Source organism: Falco punctatus (assembly GCF_963210335.1).
Source record: "Falco punctatus genome assembly, chromosome: 3".
NCBI classification, from domain to species: domain Eukaryota; kingdom Metazoa; phylum Chordata; class Aves; order Falconiformes; family Falconidae; genus Falco; species Falco punctatus.
Window position 1 is genome coordinate 115,369,044 of NC_137582.1, and position 12,999 is coordinate 115,382,042.

At 55.1% G+C, this 12,999-nt stretch overlaps 1 protein-coding gene across 2 annotated transcripts in view; it reads right to left on the minus strand.

The window, feature by feature from the left end:
- The window catches only part of RPS6KA1 (ribosomal protein S6 kinase A1), a 41,526-nt gene extending 31,453 nt beyond the window's left edge, over positions 1-10,073 (minus strand). The window contains exons 1-2 of one of the 2 annotated variants that reach the window (XM_080378760.1): positions 9,933-10,073; positions 3,851-3,895 (exon numbers count right to left, since the gene is read on the minus strand). In XM_080378760.1, the coding sequence (XP_080234886.1) occupies positions 3,851-3,895; positions 9,933-9,995 (108 nt within the window). In that variant the 5' untranslated portion in view covers positions 9,996-10,073. The remainder of the gene's footprint in view (positions 1-3,850; positions 3,896-9,932) is intronic. The other variant, XM_080378761.1, reaches the window with a different exon arrangement.
- Between the last annotated feature and the right edge of the window lie 2,926 nt (positions 10,074-12,999).

Here is a 12,999-nt window from a genome sequence, read left to right on the forward strand (position 1 = left end):
ACCGGGTGCCTGCAGCAGAGCAAAGCCCTCGCTCTGCTCTCAAGGGTCTCTGTTACGGTGCAAAGCGGAGCTGCAAGAGGTTACTTAATTCCCTTCCCCAGCTCTCACCGCGCGCTGTGATTATCACCCAAGAACAAGCTGATCAGCACTCCCAGCCTGCACCAGCGTTACCTCCAGAGAGGGAGTGGGCACACTCAGCACTGCAAACCCACTCCTCTGCTCTTCATTATGAAGTGATTTCACTAATTGGGTGTTGTACTTTCATGCATAATTCCTCACACTTGGCACTTTCAGGGACCACAAGCTCACCTCACAGCCAAGCTGGCTGTAAAACCCCAATTACGAGAGGTTCCTTTTTTCTGTTGAATCCAAGCCCTCTGTCGCCGTTCCCCAGCTGAACAAGGACCAATCTTCAGCCTACCTGACAATTAAAACCTAAAGAACATGAGAGGATGAGTGTCGGTACCTAGGGACCAATGCACCGCGCTGCGGTGAGCCCCTGGGGCAGAGCAGCTCCTGCGAGCAAGGCGAGAGACCTCCCTGCTCCCCACCTGCACAGAGACGCAGCTGAGGTTACCCCCAGGCTGTCGCAGGAGATGCACTCGCGGCGTCAGCCCAGGCTGTGTTAAAGGAAGCAGAACAAGAAGAAAACCGACCCTGAGCTCTCTGCACTGTGGAGATGCTGCTCCATGAGCATCCATCTTGCTCCTCTACCACCAATACGAATGTGGAAGAGGAGCTTTTCTGTCCTGCAGCCTGCAGGCGCTGCGCTGAAACCTTGCACCAGCTGGGCTGCTGCTATCCTGAAGCCAACATCTAATTTAGGCAGGGCCAAACACCACGACCAAAGAGGAGAGGGAAATAAGAAAGTACAAGGATGGCTTTTTGCTTTATCTTTGCCAAATGTTCAATGCAGCATTGGATCCGCAATCTGATTTTAGGGATGTGGCTAGAATTGCCGGGCAGATTGCAGACTTTTACAGTAGGGACACGCTGGGAACATCCAGATAGGCAAGGATTTCAGTACATGTGAGCAATCTAGGTTTGTGCTCGCTGTCAGGAGAGGGTTTGGCTTGGAATTCCTTATGGCCACAGAGCTGGAATGCTGTTCAGATGGCCCTGACTGCACACCCAGGCTCCTTTCCCTGCGACCGTGCAAAGGGAGGCAGATGCTCCAGACAGCTCTCTGCCCGACCTGCAAGATCTTGCAGGCATTTCCAAGATACTCAGATAAACACACTGAGGTAGGATGCTTGCAGGGACTTGTGTACCACAATTGTTCTTGAAAGGTGGAAATCCACAAGAAGTTGTGAAATGCACCAGCTGTCCTTGGTAGGAAGCTGCGCTGGAGCTACAGAGGCTGCTAGAAAGTACCAGAATGCAGCCAGCCTGGCCCGAAACATCCCCTCACCACCTCTGCGGTTGACCATGCCATTGCGTTTCATGCCCAAAGACCAAAGACCCCCATGTGCCACCACAGCAGGTGAGGCGGCAACAGAGGCATTAGACTGCATCGGTCTCGTGCCCCCAGCTGCGGAGTTCCCAACTCTTTTGAGGAACTGTTGGATTCCCTCCTTCGTGAAGTGTCTTTGGTTATTGCCCAGGCAAATAACGCTTGTACTTCTGACAGCATCCTACTTACAGGGACAGGGGAGGGATGGCACTTCTGCGTGGGTGTTGAGTAATCGCCACCCTTGCTGCCTCAGGCTATTTTTAGAAGAGATCGCAGAATTAGCCGCAAAAGGATAGCAAGTACAAACCCAGAATAGAGGTGCCTCGTCCCCTTACAGCTCCCTACACACAGCTAGAACAGAGGGGTACGGGAGGGATCCTGAACAACCTTCAGCTTGGCAACAGCCAACCTCCAACATCTACTGCCGCTTACTCCTCCTTCCTCAGCCCTTGCTGTAAGCAGCACCGGTGCCAGAAGCTGCTGCTGCTGCCCACCCCCAAAATGAACAGGAAAATACGCAGATGCTCAGCGCGCTGCCCGCCTCGCCCCACCGCCGCATCGCAGCTGGCTCAGGTCTGCCCTGAGGTTGGAGGTCTGTGTTCGTAGCAGGGATTTCATTTGACAGTGCTAGTCACAAACGTACCTTGCACAAACTTGGAAAACGCAACCAAGGATATTTCAGGATGTAGCCAGGCTCCGTGTGATCAAGGGTTACCGAAAATGGGATTGTCAGACACCGCTCACAGGCATTTTGCCCACGGTGCCTTGGAAAAGTGGAAATCGGGACACCTGCACGTAGCACAAAGCTCTTGTGCCTTCCCTGCGCGGCTCCAGCTCCCCAGCTGTGATGAGGACTTCACGCCCGTGTCCCCCAGAGGGACAGACACGGAGCAGCAGAGAGAACCTCAAGCGCTTTCTTGGCCTCTATCGCATGACCTTTCTGTGGGGCTGCATCTACGGATGGAATCAGCCAGGGTTTGCCCCAGCGATGTCCTTCAAAGAAAAAAAAAAAATCTTTGATTGTTTTTAAAGCAACATACTTCAGCTGCCTTTACAGGAGGGCAGTTGAGCCAAGTGTTTGAAGATGAAAGAGGCAAAGTCTCAAGTCTTAGAAATCCAGCTGGAATCCAACCAGAAACGAGAGATATTTTCTTTCGGTTTTCCATGCCAGAGATGCAGGCACAGTGAAGAACTGTAAAACCACTGTTCTCAGGGGAGGGAAGTGCACAGTCTCATTGACCTGAGTTCATCTGACCCACGCCAGATTTCTCCGCAGGCCACTGGAAAAGTGCCAGCCCAGCAACGGGGACAGAAATGCAGAGCAGGTAGGTGAGACGCAAGGGCAATGCTAGGAGTCCAGCATAAGATCCCCAAAAAACCCAACTGGCTGAAAGGTAGGCAATTGATTTTTAGGTTTAAATTTCTTTTACTAAAAATATGACAGTAACCAACCAGAAAAGCAATGCCATAAGCCCCCCTGGCCTTTAGCAGGGACGATGATTCAGAGAGAGAAACTGCTACAGGGCACTCGCTGAGGGTAAGGCACAGGACGGACTCCTGACAACCCGTTTGGCAAGGTCTGCCCGGCCAAATCCAACATGTTGTGTCATTCCTCACGGGTACAGTATGTACGGATCAGAAAAGGAAATCCTAAAAGGCTCACGATTTCAAGGTACCGAGACGGCTCTTTGACGCTGCAGCGTCTCGCAGGACAGAGAGCTACGGGCACAGTTAGGAAATGCCCACACGAACAGCATCGCCCCGCAGTCGCGTGCTTGGAGAGGGCTTGCAACAGAGAAATCAAGCTGATGTGTGGAGCTGGAAGGGCTTTAGGTATCTGAAGAAGGTCTGGCAGGTTAAGACCCTTGCCCAAACGCGGACAACAGCAGCTCAGTTCCCCCCACCATTCCCAGCTGATGCCACTGGGGACGCAGAGGGCAAATTTGACAGAAGCGGAGCTTCTCCCAGCCCCACCAAGGCAAGAGAATAAACAGCTACCAGGTGCTCAGCGAGGGCAGCCGTGCCAAAACCATCAAATACTCTTGTATTTCTCATCCTGCCTGGCAAGATCGCAACACGAAAGGTGCAAGCACAGCACTGGAAAACCCCAGAGATGCTCGCTCCGAGCCCTCTAGGCCACCTCCCGCGTGCTGGACCAAGGTGGCCCCTTGGGAAACTTTCCACATATGTTTGGATGACCACAGAGGCAGGAACAAAGAGGGTTTATCTTTTCCTCTACTCCAATCCCTCATCTTCCCACATGTGCTCATCCAGATCACAAAGCAGCAGCTTACAGGATCTAGAACCAGCCGTCCCCAAGCCATTCACCGAGTCAGTTCGCGCCCCCCACGCAGCTCAGAGGGATGACTTGAAGACGTAACCCCAGAGCATTTTTACCTTGGATGGAGGATTCCCACCTTCTTCTGGAGCAGCCTGCCCATTCTGCAAAGGAAAAGAACCTGCCATTAGCACATGCCGGGCACGGGACCGCTCCTTACACCCCCTTACAAAGGCTGTTGGCTCCGAGGGCCCTTCGTGCAGGACAAACAGGGGTGGACGCCACTTTCAGACATGGTACAAGTCCCCACATACCTAGGGGACACTATCTGCCAAGGATTGAGAAAAAAAAAAAAAAACCAACAAAAAAAGGCTCTTGTCCAGAGAGTCTCTCCACACCCCCAAATGAAATCATTAGGGCTGCTCACACACTGACCATCGCTCGTGGGGTGAACGGCACCCCTGCACTCCTCAGGCGTGGGTCCCTGGGGCGGTGGGTACAGGAATCCCATCCTCGGGACTAGAGGAACTGCTCCAGAGACCCAGCTGAGTGGTCGCACCATCTCACCCCCCCTGCACCCATGCTGTGGCTGCCCCCTCCCAGGGAGAAGCAAGGAGGGGAGATCAGGCGCAGACAGCAAAGCAGTGCTGGAGTGCAGTTATCAGCCATTTTGCCATGACGTTGGCTTTCATATGAACAGTTATCAGTTATTTATTACCCTATCGCAGCTGATACCGCTGCAGGAAATCTGCACCACCTGCTTGGCTCTGGGCCACCTGGGGCTGGCAAGTCCAGCTTCTGCTGCTGGAGCTCTGTACAAAGTCACAGCGGGTGACCTGAACCGCCTGGAGGAGCATCAGCCAGTCACACCACGCGCTGAGCCGAAGGCGTATCGGGTTTGGCACAGCACTGCGCCTGGAGGAACCAGCAGGAGCAAAAGTGGGTGGGATTTAATTAGACATCGATACTCAGAATAAGCACGTACAAAAGGTTTTCTGCAGACTGTGGAGAAAAACAAGGGCAAGAAGATTTTGCTTTGACATCTAATTTGCACTATAGTCTCAGGCTCCAAAAAATCATGGGATTCCTCTCTTTCTTTGAAAGAACACAGCAAATGTATTCACTCCTCTTCAGATGTTATGGTCCAAGAGAAGAGTTGCAATGCAATTGCATTTCAGCCTCAGATGACTATCTTAGAGCCTTGCAGGAATCTAACAGGAGCAAAGCTAACTCCTTCCCTGGAGAACTGAGGGGACACCAGCCTGACATCTGCCTTAGGAGTACACTATCCCCTTCTCCCCCTTGGGCTAAATTTAACTTACTTCCTTTTAATTCTAAACAAAACTTGCAGTTGTGGGTCTTGAAAGCGCTTTTGGGCCACTAAGAAAACCTCCCTCTGATGCTGCACTCACCCTCTACAACATTCACCAGGTGCTTCCAAGCTCACACTCTTGTGAGTGCAATAATCTCCATCCATCTTCATTTTCAGGTGTCTCCACTCCCCCGGAACAACTCAGTCCTACCAGGACGCCGAGTACCACCCCACTGGCTGGGGAGACCACTGCCTGCCCCTTGGCCTGACACTGGCCCTGCAATATTTACATTTATACGGCTCCACTCCAAGCTCCATCACTCACCTTAGGACCAACTTAAACTGGGCTTAAGCTCCTCAGTATTTTCAGCCAATGACTGAAAAAAGCAATTTATTTTTTTTTTAAAAAAAAAAAAAAGCAAGCACACCGAGTTCTGCCAGAGGAGTGTTGCCCTGATGTTTACATGGAGCTCTTGGTGCCGTTAGCATGAAGAATACCTCTGACGTGAAGTAAGCCTTTGTGTTTACGCACAGCCTCCACAGAGAGCAGGGAGACACTGCGCTCAAGATAACCAGACTTGGAAACAAGCTCGTGTTTACCGGCTCAGCCGGCACTGATCCCCAATTCCTAACTGGCTGCTAACCCAAACCGTAGCTCAGGGAGGGCTCTTTATCTCTAAACCAGCCTGAGAAGTGGAATGTCCATGTTGGCCAGAGGAAGCAGTGCCTTGCTCACGGGCTGGAGAACAGAGCTGCAAGGCACAGCCAGGAGAGGGGTGAGCTGACGCATGGGACAAGCTCTGTCATTCCCCAGGGGACACCAGCACACAGCGAATGAACACAGGGTCTGTCCAACCCCCCAGCTCCAAGGATAAGTCAGGAGGCACCGGGTGCTCCTCCGGGCCCACCAGACCTGGGTGCTGCGTTTGATCAGCTCCTGACCCCGAGAGACACTTGTCCTACATGCTGCTGTTGACAGAAATCCATCCTACCTGGGGAGGGAGGGGATGTGGAAAGAAAGAGAGCAGTGTCCGTGCCAGGGAGGTTTCCTGGGCATGTAGGCCCATGGTTTTAGAGGGATGAAGCTCCTGATGGAACAGTCACTTTCTCAAGCGAACATAAGGCAGATGGGTAAGGAGAGAACTGCAGTATTTAGAGCCAAGCGCCTTCCTTCTACCCCAGAGCAAACCCAGTCCTTATTCCCTCATATGGAATTGAAGAGCCATTTGTAAGCATCCAGGATGTAAACACACTCACAGATCCGGGCTCATCACCTCCCGAGATAAAATACAGCCACTCACTGCGTGGTAAGTAGAGCTGAGATGGTTTGCGGGTTTCTTGGTTTGACATTTGTCTCTTTAAAATGTTTTATGTCTGCACTCCCCTGCATGCCACGCACAGCGAGTTAGCGAGCGTGTGTGTGTGTGCCTCCCTGCCAGATACCCTCTTCCAGCACGTTGTTCCCGCTGTTGGAGAGGAGCCTCCTGAGCGTCCTGCCTCGAGAGCCACCCCAAAGATCTCCCTGCCGGCACAAGCAGACAATACCTGCTGCAGGAGGGAGGCACAGCTCCGTCCCTGGGGTACCCGCACCATAATGAGCTTGGGCTACCATGAAGGCAGCAGCATGAGCCTCGGCGGGGGCCAGCAGCCTGTCCCTGCGGCTTGCCGGCCAGCCCCACACTGGGGCGAGCAGAAACGGGGATTAGGAGCTAATCTGATGGGCACGTGGAGCGGCAGCCACAGGGAGGGCACCGCTGAGCAGTGCCAGCTAGAACTGCCCGGCAGGTACCAAAGCCCTTCCGCGCACATGCTGCCCCGAGGAGCTTCCTCCATAGCACGCAGGGAAGTGTCCTGGAGAACAAACACCTTCCGTTACGCAACTGCCAGCCGGGCTGAACTTGGGAGATATTTATCTTCGGACATCTTGCATTTTAAATCCCTTTAATTCCACATAATCCGCAGCACAGGGAACAATTTAGAGAACAGGTCAGTGCCGCTCTGATCTGAAACCCCGACGAGTTGCACCCCAGCAGGACCGTGTGAGACGGTGCCCACTCCTGCCACCAGTGAGGGCTGCACCCTGTAGTTAGTGCCATTCGCACAAGCCACCCTGGATTATCAACAGCTCTGTTAGAAAAGCTGCCTGCTGCTATTTCTGGACCTCTGGGGTTTGACTAGTCACTTTGGAGACGCCCAAATACAACACGACAAGGGCACCAGGTACCTAGAGATGCTCTTTCACCCAGCTGGCTGAACTGGGAAGCACTGGAGCAGGACGGAGAGGGGGAAGAAACCCCTCGCCCCAGAGCTTCTCCTAGTCTGACACAAGAACAAGGCATTTTATTTTTATCATTATCATTATTATTATTATTAAAGTGGAATTTATGGATTTCGCCTGTTGCAGCTCAGAGAAAGGAAATAATCCTACAAAAATAAAGGTCTCCACAAGAACTCAGTAGCCCAAACAGACCAAGCAGCTCACGCATGAGGCACAGCAGAGACAACAGTTGCTCGGCTTCCTCTCCTATCTTTTGATTGTCGTTTTATGCACCGTTCAGCTAAGATGCTTGAAAAAGATAGTTATTCATTAACAGCTCCTACTCAGTAAAGGACGATGCACATATACAGGCAAAAATAGTGTGAAGTAGTTGGGTTTGGTGTAATCCCCTGTCAGTTGTGTTGCTCGTTTGTGTAACAAGAGTTTAAAGCAAAGCACAGCGCGATGACAGTATCCATCGCTATGGTGATGAAGTCATTCCACTCTACTATTGCTTGTACTCTGCCCCAGCCAGGTTTTTCTACTACATAAGCAATATTCTGAATAAAATAAGCAGCCGAGAGAACGACAGGGAGCTGGGGGAAGGAAGAAGTGTTTTGCAGCTAGCTCAGTGCCCAGGACACAGGGACTTGCCTCCTGCAGGGGATCAGCGCAAGCTCCCACTGCCACACGTCTCCCCAGCACAGCTCTGGGCTGGATTCCGGCAGGCTGGGACAAGGGGCACCGGCTGGGATCTGTCCCCAGCAGAGATAGAAAACGCTTCTGGAGCACAGTGGAAAAACCCCAACCCCCTTCACAATAGGACCCAGTGGAAAAACCCCAAACCCCTTCACAATAGGACCGATGCCTCCGCCAGCGCGGTGACAGCACCTCTGCTCCGTGACTCAGAAAGCAAAGGTTGGAGGAAGCCAGTTCCTAACCTGGATGGCAGCGATCCCAGGGTGACTGACGTAACTGGCATTCCAGAAGAGTCTCCTCGGTTTCCCAGTGGTGCCACCTTGCCCAGGAGTGGTGAAAACTTTCTCCTTGGGCCCCTACCTTTGATGATTTTAGTCTCAAGGTGCAAAACTGCCCCAAGCCCTTAGTCCCCTTCTGCTGCTGGATCTCAGGGAACCTGGAATGTCCAGCCCCGGTGGTGGCAGCCACCTTGAGCAGCGACTAACGTCTGTGTTACTTTCCTCACTGAACGAACACATCGAATGCACGTACTTGCCAACCTAAAAATAAAGGCAGGTAAGTTGCTAGCGTCCCACTTGCAATGTGGAAAGACTGACCCGCAGCAATATCACCTGCAAGCGGCTCCTGACCCTGACCCCCGGCCGAGGTGGGGGAAGGGGACAGCACAGAGGCCAGGGCCAGACCCTCCCAGTTCCATTCACAATTAACACACCCGTTACCAATGCAATGGGGAAAACAGCCCTCATGGCTGCCACCATCACCTTCACCGCTGACCTGAGCCAAGAGCTACACCGGATCCCCCCGGCCGCGAGATCCCGTGATGCTGACACAGCGCCTGCCCAGCACCTGGGAGACCTGGGATTAAGCAGTAAATCAATCTCACCCATGGCATTCGCCGCCCAGGGCACTGGTGTTCGCTGCCTCCCATGACCAGTTGCATTTCCTGGCTTCCCAGGCTCTATTCCCACTTGGGAATGGAGAAATCCCAAATAAAGAGCCCTCCCTGCCAGCGATATCTACACCCAGGGCTGAGCACACGACGTGGTCCCAGGAATCGCGATCAAGTCACCGCAGGAATTCCCTCCTCTCCCACCTTCGAGCCCAAACCCATCCCCGTGCCCCAAGCACAGCCCACCACACCCTCGCGCCAGCACCCACAGCCCCTCGGCACAGCACCCTGCCCGCACCGGGGGTCTCTGGGAGATGCCACGCTGTACCTGGCTGATAGAAACTGGGTGGCCGATGGAAACTGGGCAACCTCGCCCCGATGGCTGCAGACCCCCCTGCTGCCCGGTGCCACGCTGCCACCACTGGAAGCACAGATCCGAGATCGCCCAAGAGGCGACTTCAAATAGGAACCAGCAAATGTGACCAATTAACCACCGCGACATCCCTAGGCGTGCCGGAGGAGCGGGGCAGCACCGAACCCAGCCAAAGCCATGGGAAAGCACCGAAGTCTAAGCAAACCCCCGCGGGGCCGTGGCACTCGCCTGCAGACGCGAACGGGCGCTGGGCACCATCCTGCACACCCGGCTGGGACGGCGCAGAGCGGGGGGGGGGGGGGGGGCAGCGCAGAGGCTGCCAAGTGCCGCAGGAGCGGGCTCGGAGTTTGAGCCGCAGGCCTGGGCGAGCAGCTGAGGAGCGGGGGCGACCCCAGACCGCGGGCCATTTGCTCCTTCCCGGTTGTCCCCGCCGGAGCGCGCGTGCCGGCAGGCTGCCGCCGCCGAGCCCGGCCCGCACGGCCCGACCCCCCCCTCCCCGAGCCCCCAGCCTCCCCCAGCCGCCCCCCGGGGTGGGGGTCCCGGCAGCCCCGCCGGGGAAGCCAGGCCGGCCGCTCCTTTGTTCGGCGGAGCCCCCCGGGATGCTGCGGGGGGGTGCGCGCGGCCCGGACCCCCCCCGCCCCCTCGGCCGGGGGGACCGGTGTCCTGCTCACCTCCGTGTCCAGATGCACCAGCTCCATGGCGGGCCAGGGCTCGGGCAGCTGGGCGAGCGGCATGCTGCCGCCGGTGCCCCGCGGGGCTGGCGGGCGCGGCGCTGGCCACCGGCTCCCCGGGCCGGGCCGGGAGCGGCGGGGCGGGGCGGCTCCGCCCCCGAGCGGGGGGGGCGGGGCGGGGCGGTGGGACCCCGCCCTAAGGCGCCCCCCGGGCAGGGGGTGGCGGTGCCGAGCGGGGCGCCATGGCACACGCGTCCTTCCGCGGGCAACGAGGGGGGGGTGGTGTCCCTTTAAGGGGGAGTCCCTCCAGGGGGGTGTCCCTTCAAGGGGGTGTGTGGTCCCTTTCAAGGGAGGGGGGGTCCCTTGAGGAGGGGTGTCCCTTCAAGGGGGAGTTCCCTCTGGGGGGTGTCCCTTCAAGAGGGGGTCCCTTTGGGGGTGCGTGTGTCCCTTCAAGGGGGTTCCCTTTGGAGGGGGGGATGTCCCTTCAAGAGGGGGTCCCTTTGGGGAGGTGTCCCTTCAAGGGGGTGTGTGGTCCCTTCAAGGGAGGGGAGTCCCTCCGGGGGGGTATCCCTTCAAGAGGAGGTCCCTTTGGGGGGGTGTCCCTTCAAGGGGGGGTGGGGGTGGTCCCTTCAAGGGGGAGTTCCCTCTGGGGGGTGTCCCCTTAAGAGGGGGTCCCTTTGGGGGTGCGTGTGTCCCTTCGTCCCCCTGCTGCACGGTGCAATATCTGGGATGCCAACAGCTTGTGAAGCTGGGGGGCTGCTGCCCACTCCCTGCGAGGCGAGAGGAGCAGCCGCTACACTGGTGTCCACCAAGGGAACCCCCCAAGGCTCCAGGAACCGGGATGTCTCCTTGAAAACAGCTGGCACCGAGCTTCCGGCTCTTCTGGGCCTTGGGAAGAGGATCTGGTTCTCCCTGCTGGGATGCCCAGCTCTGTGCAGCATCACCAGCAGCAGAGGTGGCCGGGATAAACTCGGTGACACAGTTCAGATCCCTGCTTCAAGCAGGAAACTGCTCTGGGAAATCCGGATTCCAAGTTTGAGATGTGCAATGAGTCACCGCTCATCACCGCCTGCAGTTTAACACACCCCCCTCCCCCCCAAAAAAACCCACAAACAACCCAACCATGGATAAAAACCATACCCACCTTTCCAGGGTGCTCAGAGAGCCTCCGAGGAAAGATGCCTTAAGCACCAGTGTCGGTAATTCACGCCGTCCTCACCCACCAGGGTTTCCCCTATTAGAAAATGATTTTTTTTTTCTACTCACATTCTACCCAAAGCACTGTGGTTTTATGTTTCGTTATAAAATCGTTAAAGAGAAAAAAAAAATCATTTTGAAAGGATGCATGGCTAAGGGCTGACTTCATCAAGGTGTGGCTGGAAATATTTAATGAGCCTGAGTGAAAGCACACGCCGCTGGGGTCGCATCCCCAGGGCAGCAGCCCGGTGCAGCCCTCAGCCTGCTTGGAGAGGGCAGCCAGCGCCAAAAAAGCTGAATTAGAGCTCAGGTCTTGGAAAAATTGCAGATAATCTTCACAGCACTTGAAGCTAATCTGTAAATCATCATCAGGACCTGTTCGTGATTCAGGCGGGGGCTGTCACCTTTTTGGCATGTGGGGGGAATCGAGCAAGGAAAGTTCCCACAGTGATGGTGTTTGAGCCAAGCCTGGGAACTGCTGCCTCCAGGTCCTGCGCGCGGAGCCCCCCTCTGTGCCGTAAGTGTTGGAGCCCCAGATGAAGGCATTAAATAACACGAATCCACCCGACTGGTACTAAGTGAGGTCCTGTTATAGCCAATTAAACTCATGTCACTTAGCGTTGGAGCAAGCTGAAGCAGCTCTTGTGGAGAGTCATTCATTCGGCTCCAAAGCTACCCATAATTTCCCCTTACTGCCGGGCACGCGGCGTGCCGTCTGCTTACATCCATCCTCCAGCTGCTGCCACCTGCTTCGAACAGCATCGATAATGCCACGATGGCAATACCGGCATCCCATCTACCTTCTTCGTCTGTTTGCAGAACGCATCTCCCTTTCCTCCTGCCCTGCACACATCAGGCAGGTCTGGAGTGGGAATGGGAGGGAGGGGAGCGCGGGACAGTGCTCCTGCCTCCTTTCCGGAAGGAGAATAAACCCAGACACTGCTCGGTGACCTGCCACGCTTTAATGCCAGGCCCCATGAATCCCACCTTTGGGCATCGCATCCCAGTGCACCTGGAGCTTCCCACTGGGGTGACAAGCCCGCGGGCGATATTGAAGCTGTTACGCCAGGCACAAAGGCCATTTCCCATCAGGAAAATTATTTCATGCCAGCCACAAAGGCCTTTTCCCACCAGGAACCCACCAAACACCTCCCAGCTCCCAAGGCGGGTTATGCAGGGCAGGATCAGGTGCTGAGCAGGCTTAGCCAGGCTGGTCATTAACTTCTGGGAAACTGCTGACTCCAAGGTCAGGACTGTTATTATAAACAGCTAAAAAAAAAAAAAAAGTTACAGATTAATTACTTTTGAGATGTTGAAAGTTATAGGGTGGTACAGGGACTGACAGAAAGGCAAGGGCACGGCCAAGGTCACAGGGAAAGGCTGCAGCGATGCCCGGAGGAGCCCAGGAAAGGCGGAGCGGGACCTGCCACAGTTTGGAGAGGGGAGATGGGAACTGCTGCTGCGTCCACCTCCTGGCAGGTCCATCAAGATGCAGCAAGTCCTTCATATTTCACAGCAGAAAGACAGGCAGGCTGACCGTGAACTTGATCAGAGACAGGAATTACGAAGCTTTATGGAGCAATGGCTTCTTTAGGCTGGAAGGAAAAGGTGGCTCCAAACCCAGGGGTGCCACTGCACCTAAACAAAATGACCAAATTATCCCGCCCGCTTCTTTTAAGAAAACAGCAAATGAAAGATATTGGGGAGACTGCCAACTATTTGTGCATGATTATTCCATGCATCACTGCAGCTACTTTTATTAAATATAGGAGAGGATTTTGCTGAGGTAGCTCTACAGCATCCTCAGTATTATACTGACACCCCCTGAAAAAGCCTAGTTAACACCTCAGTAAGGCAGCAGCCGTGCCGG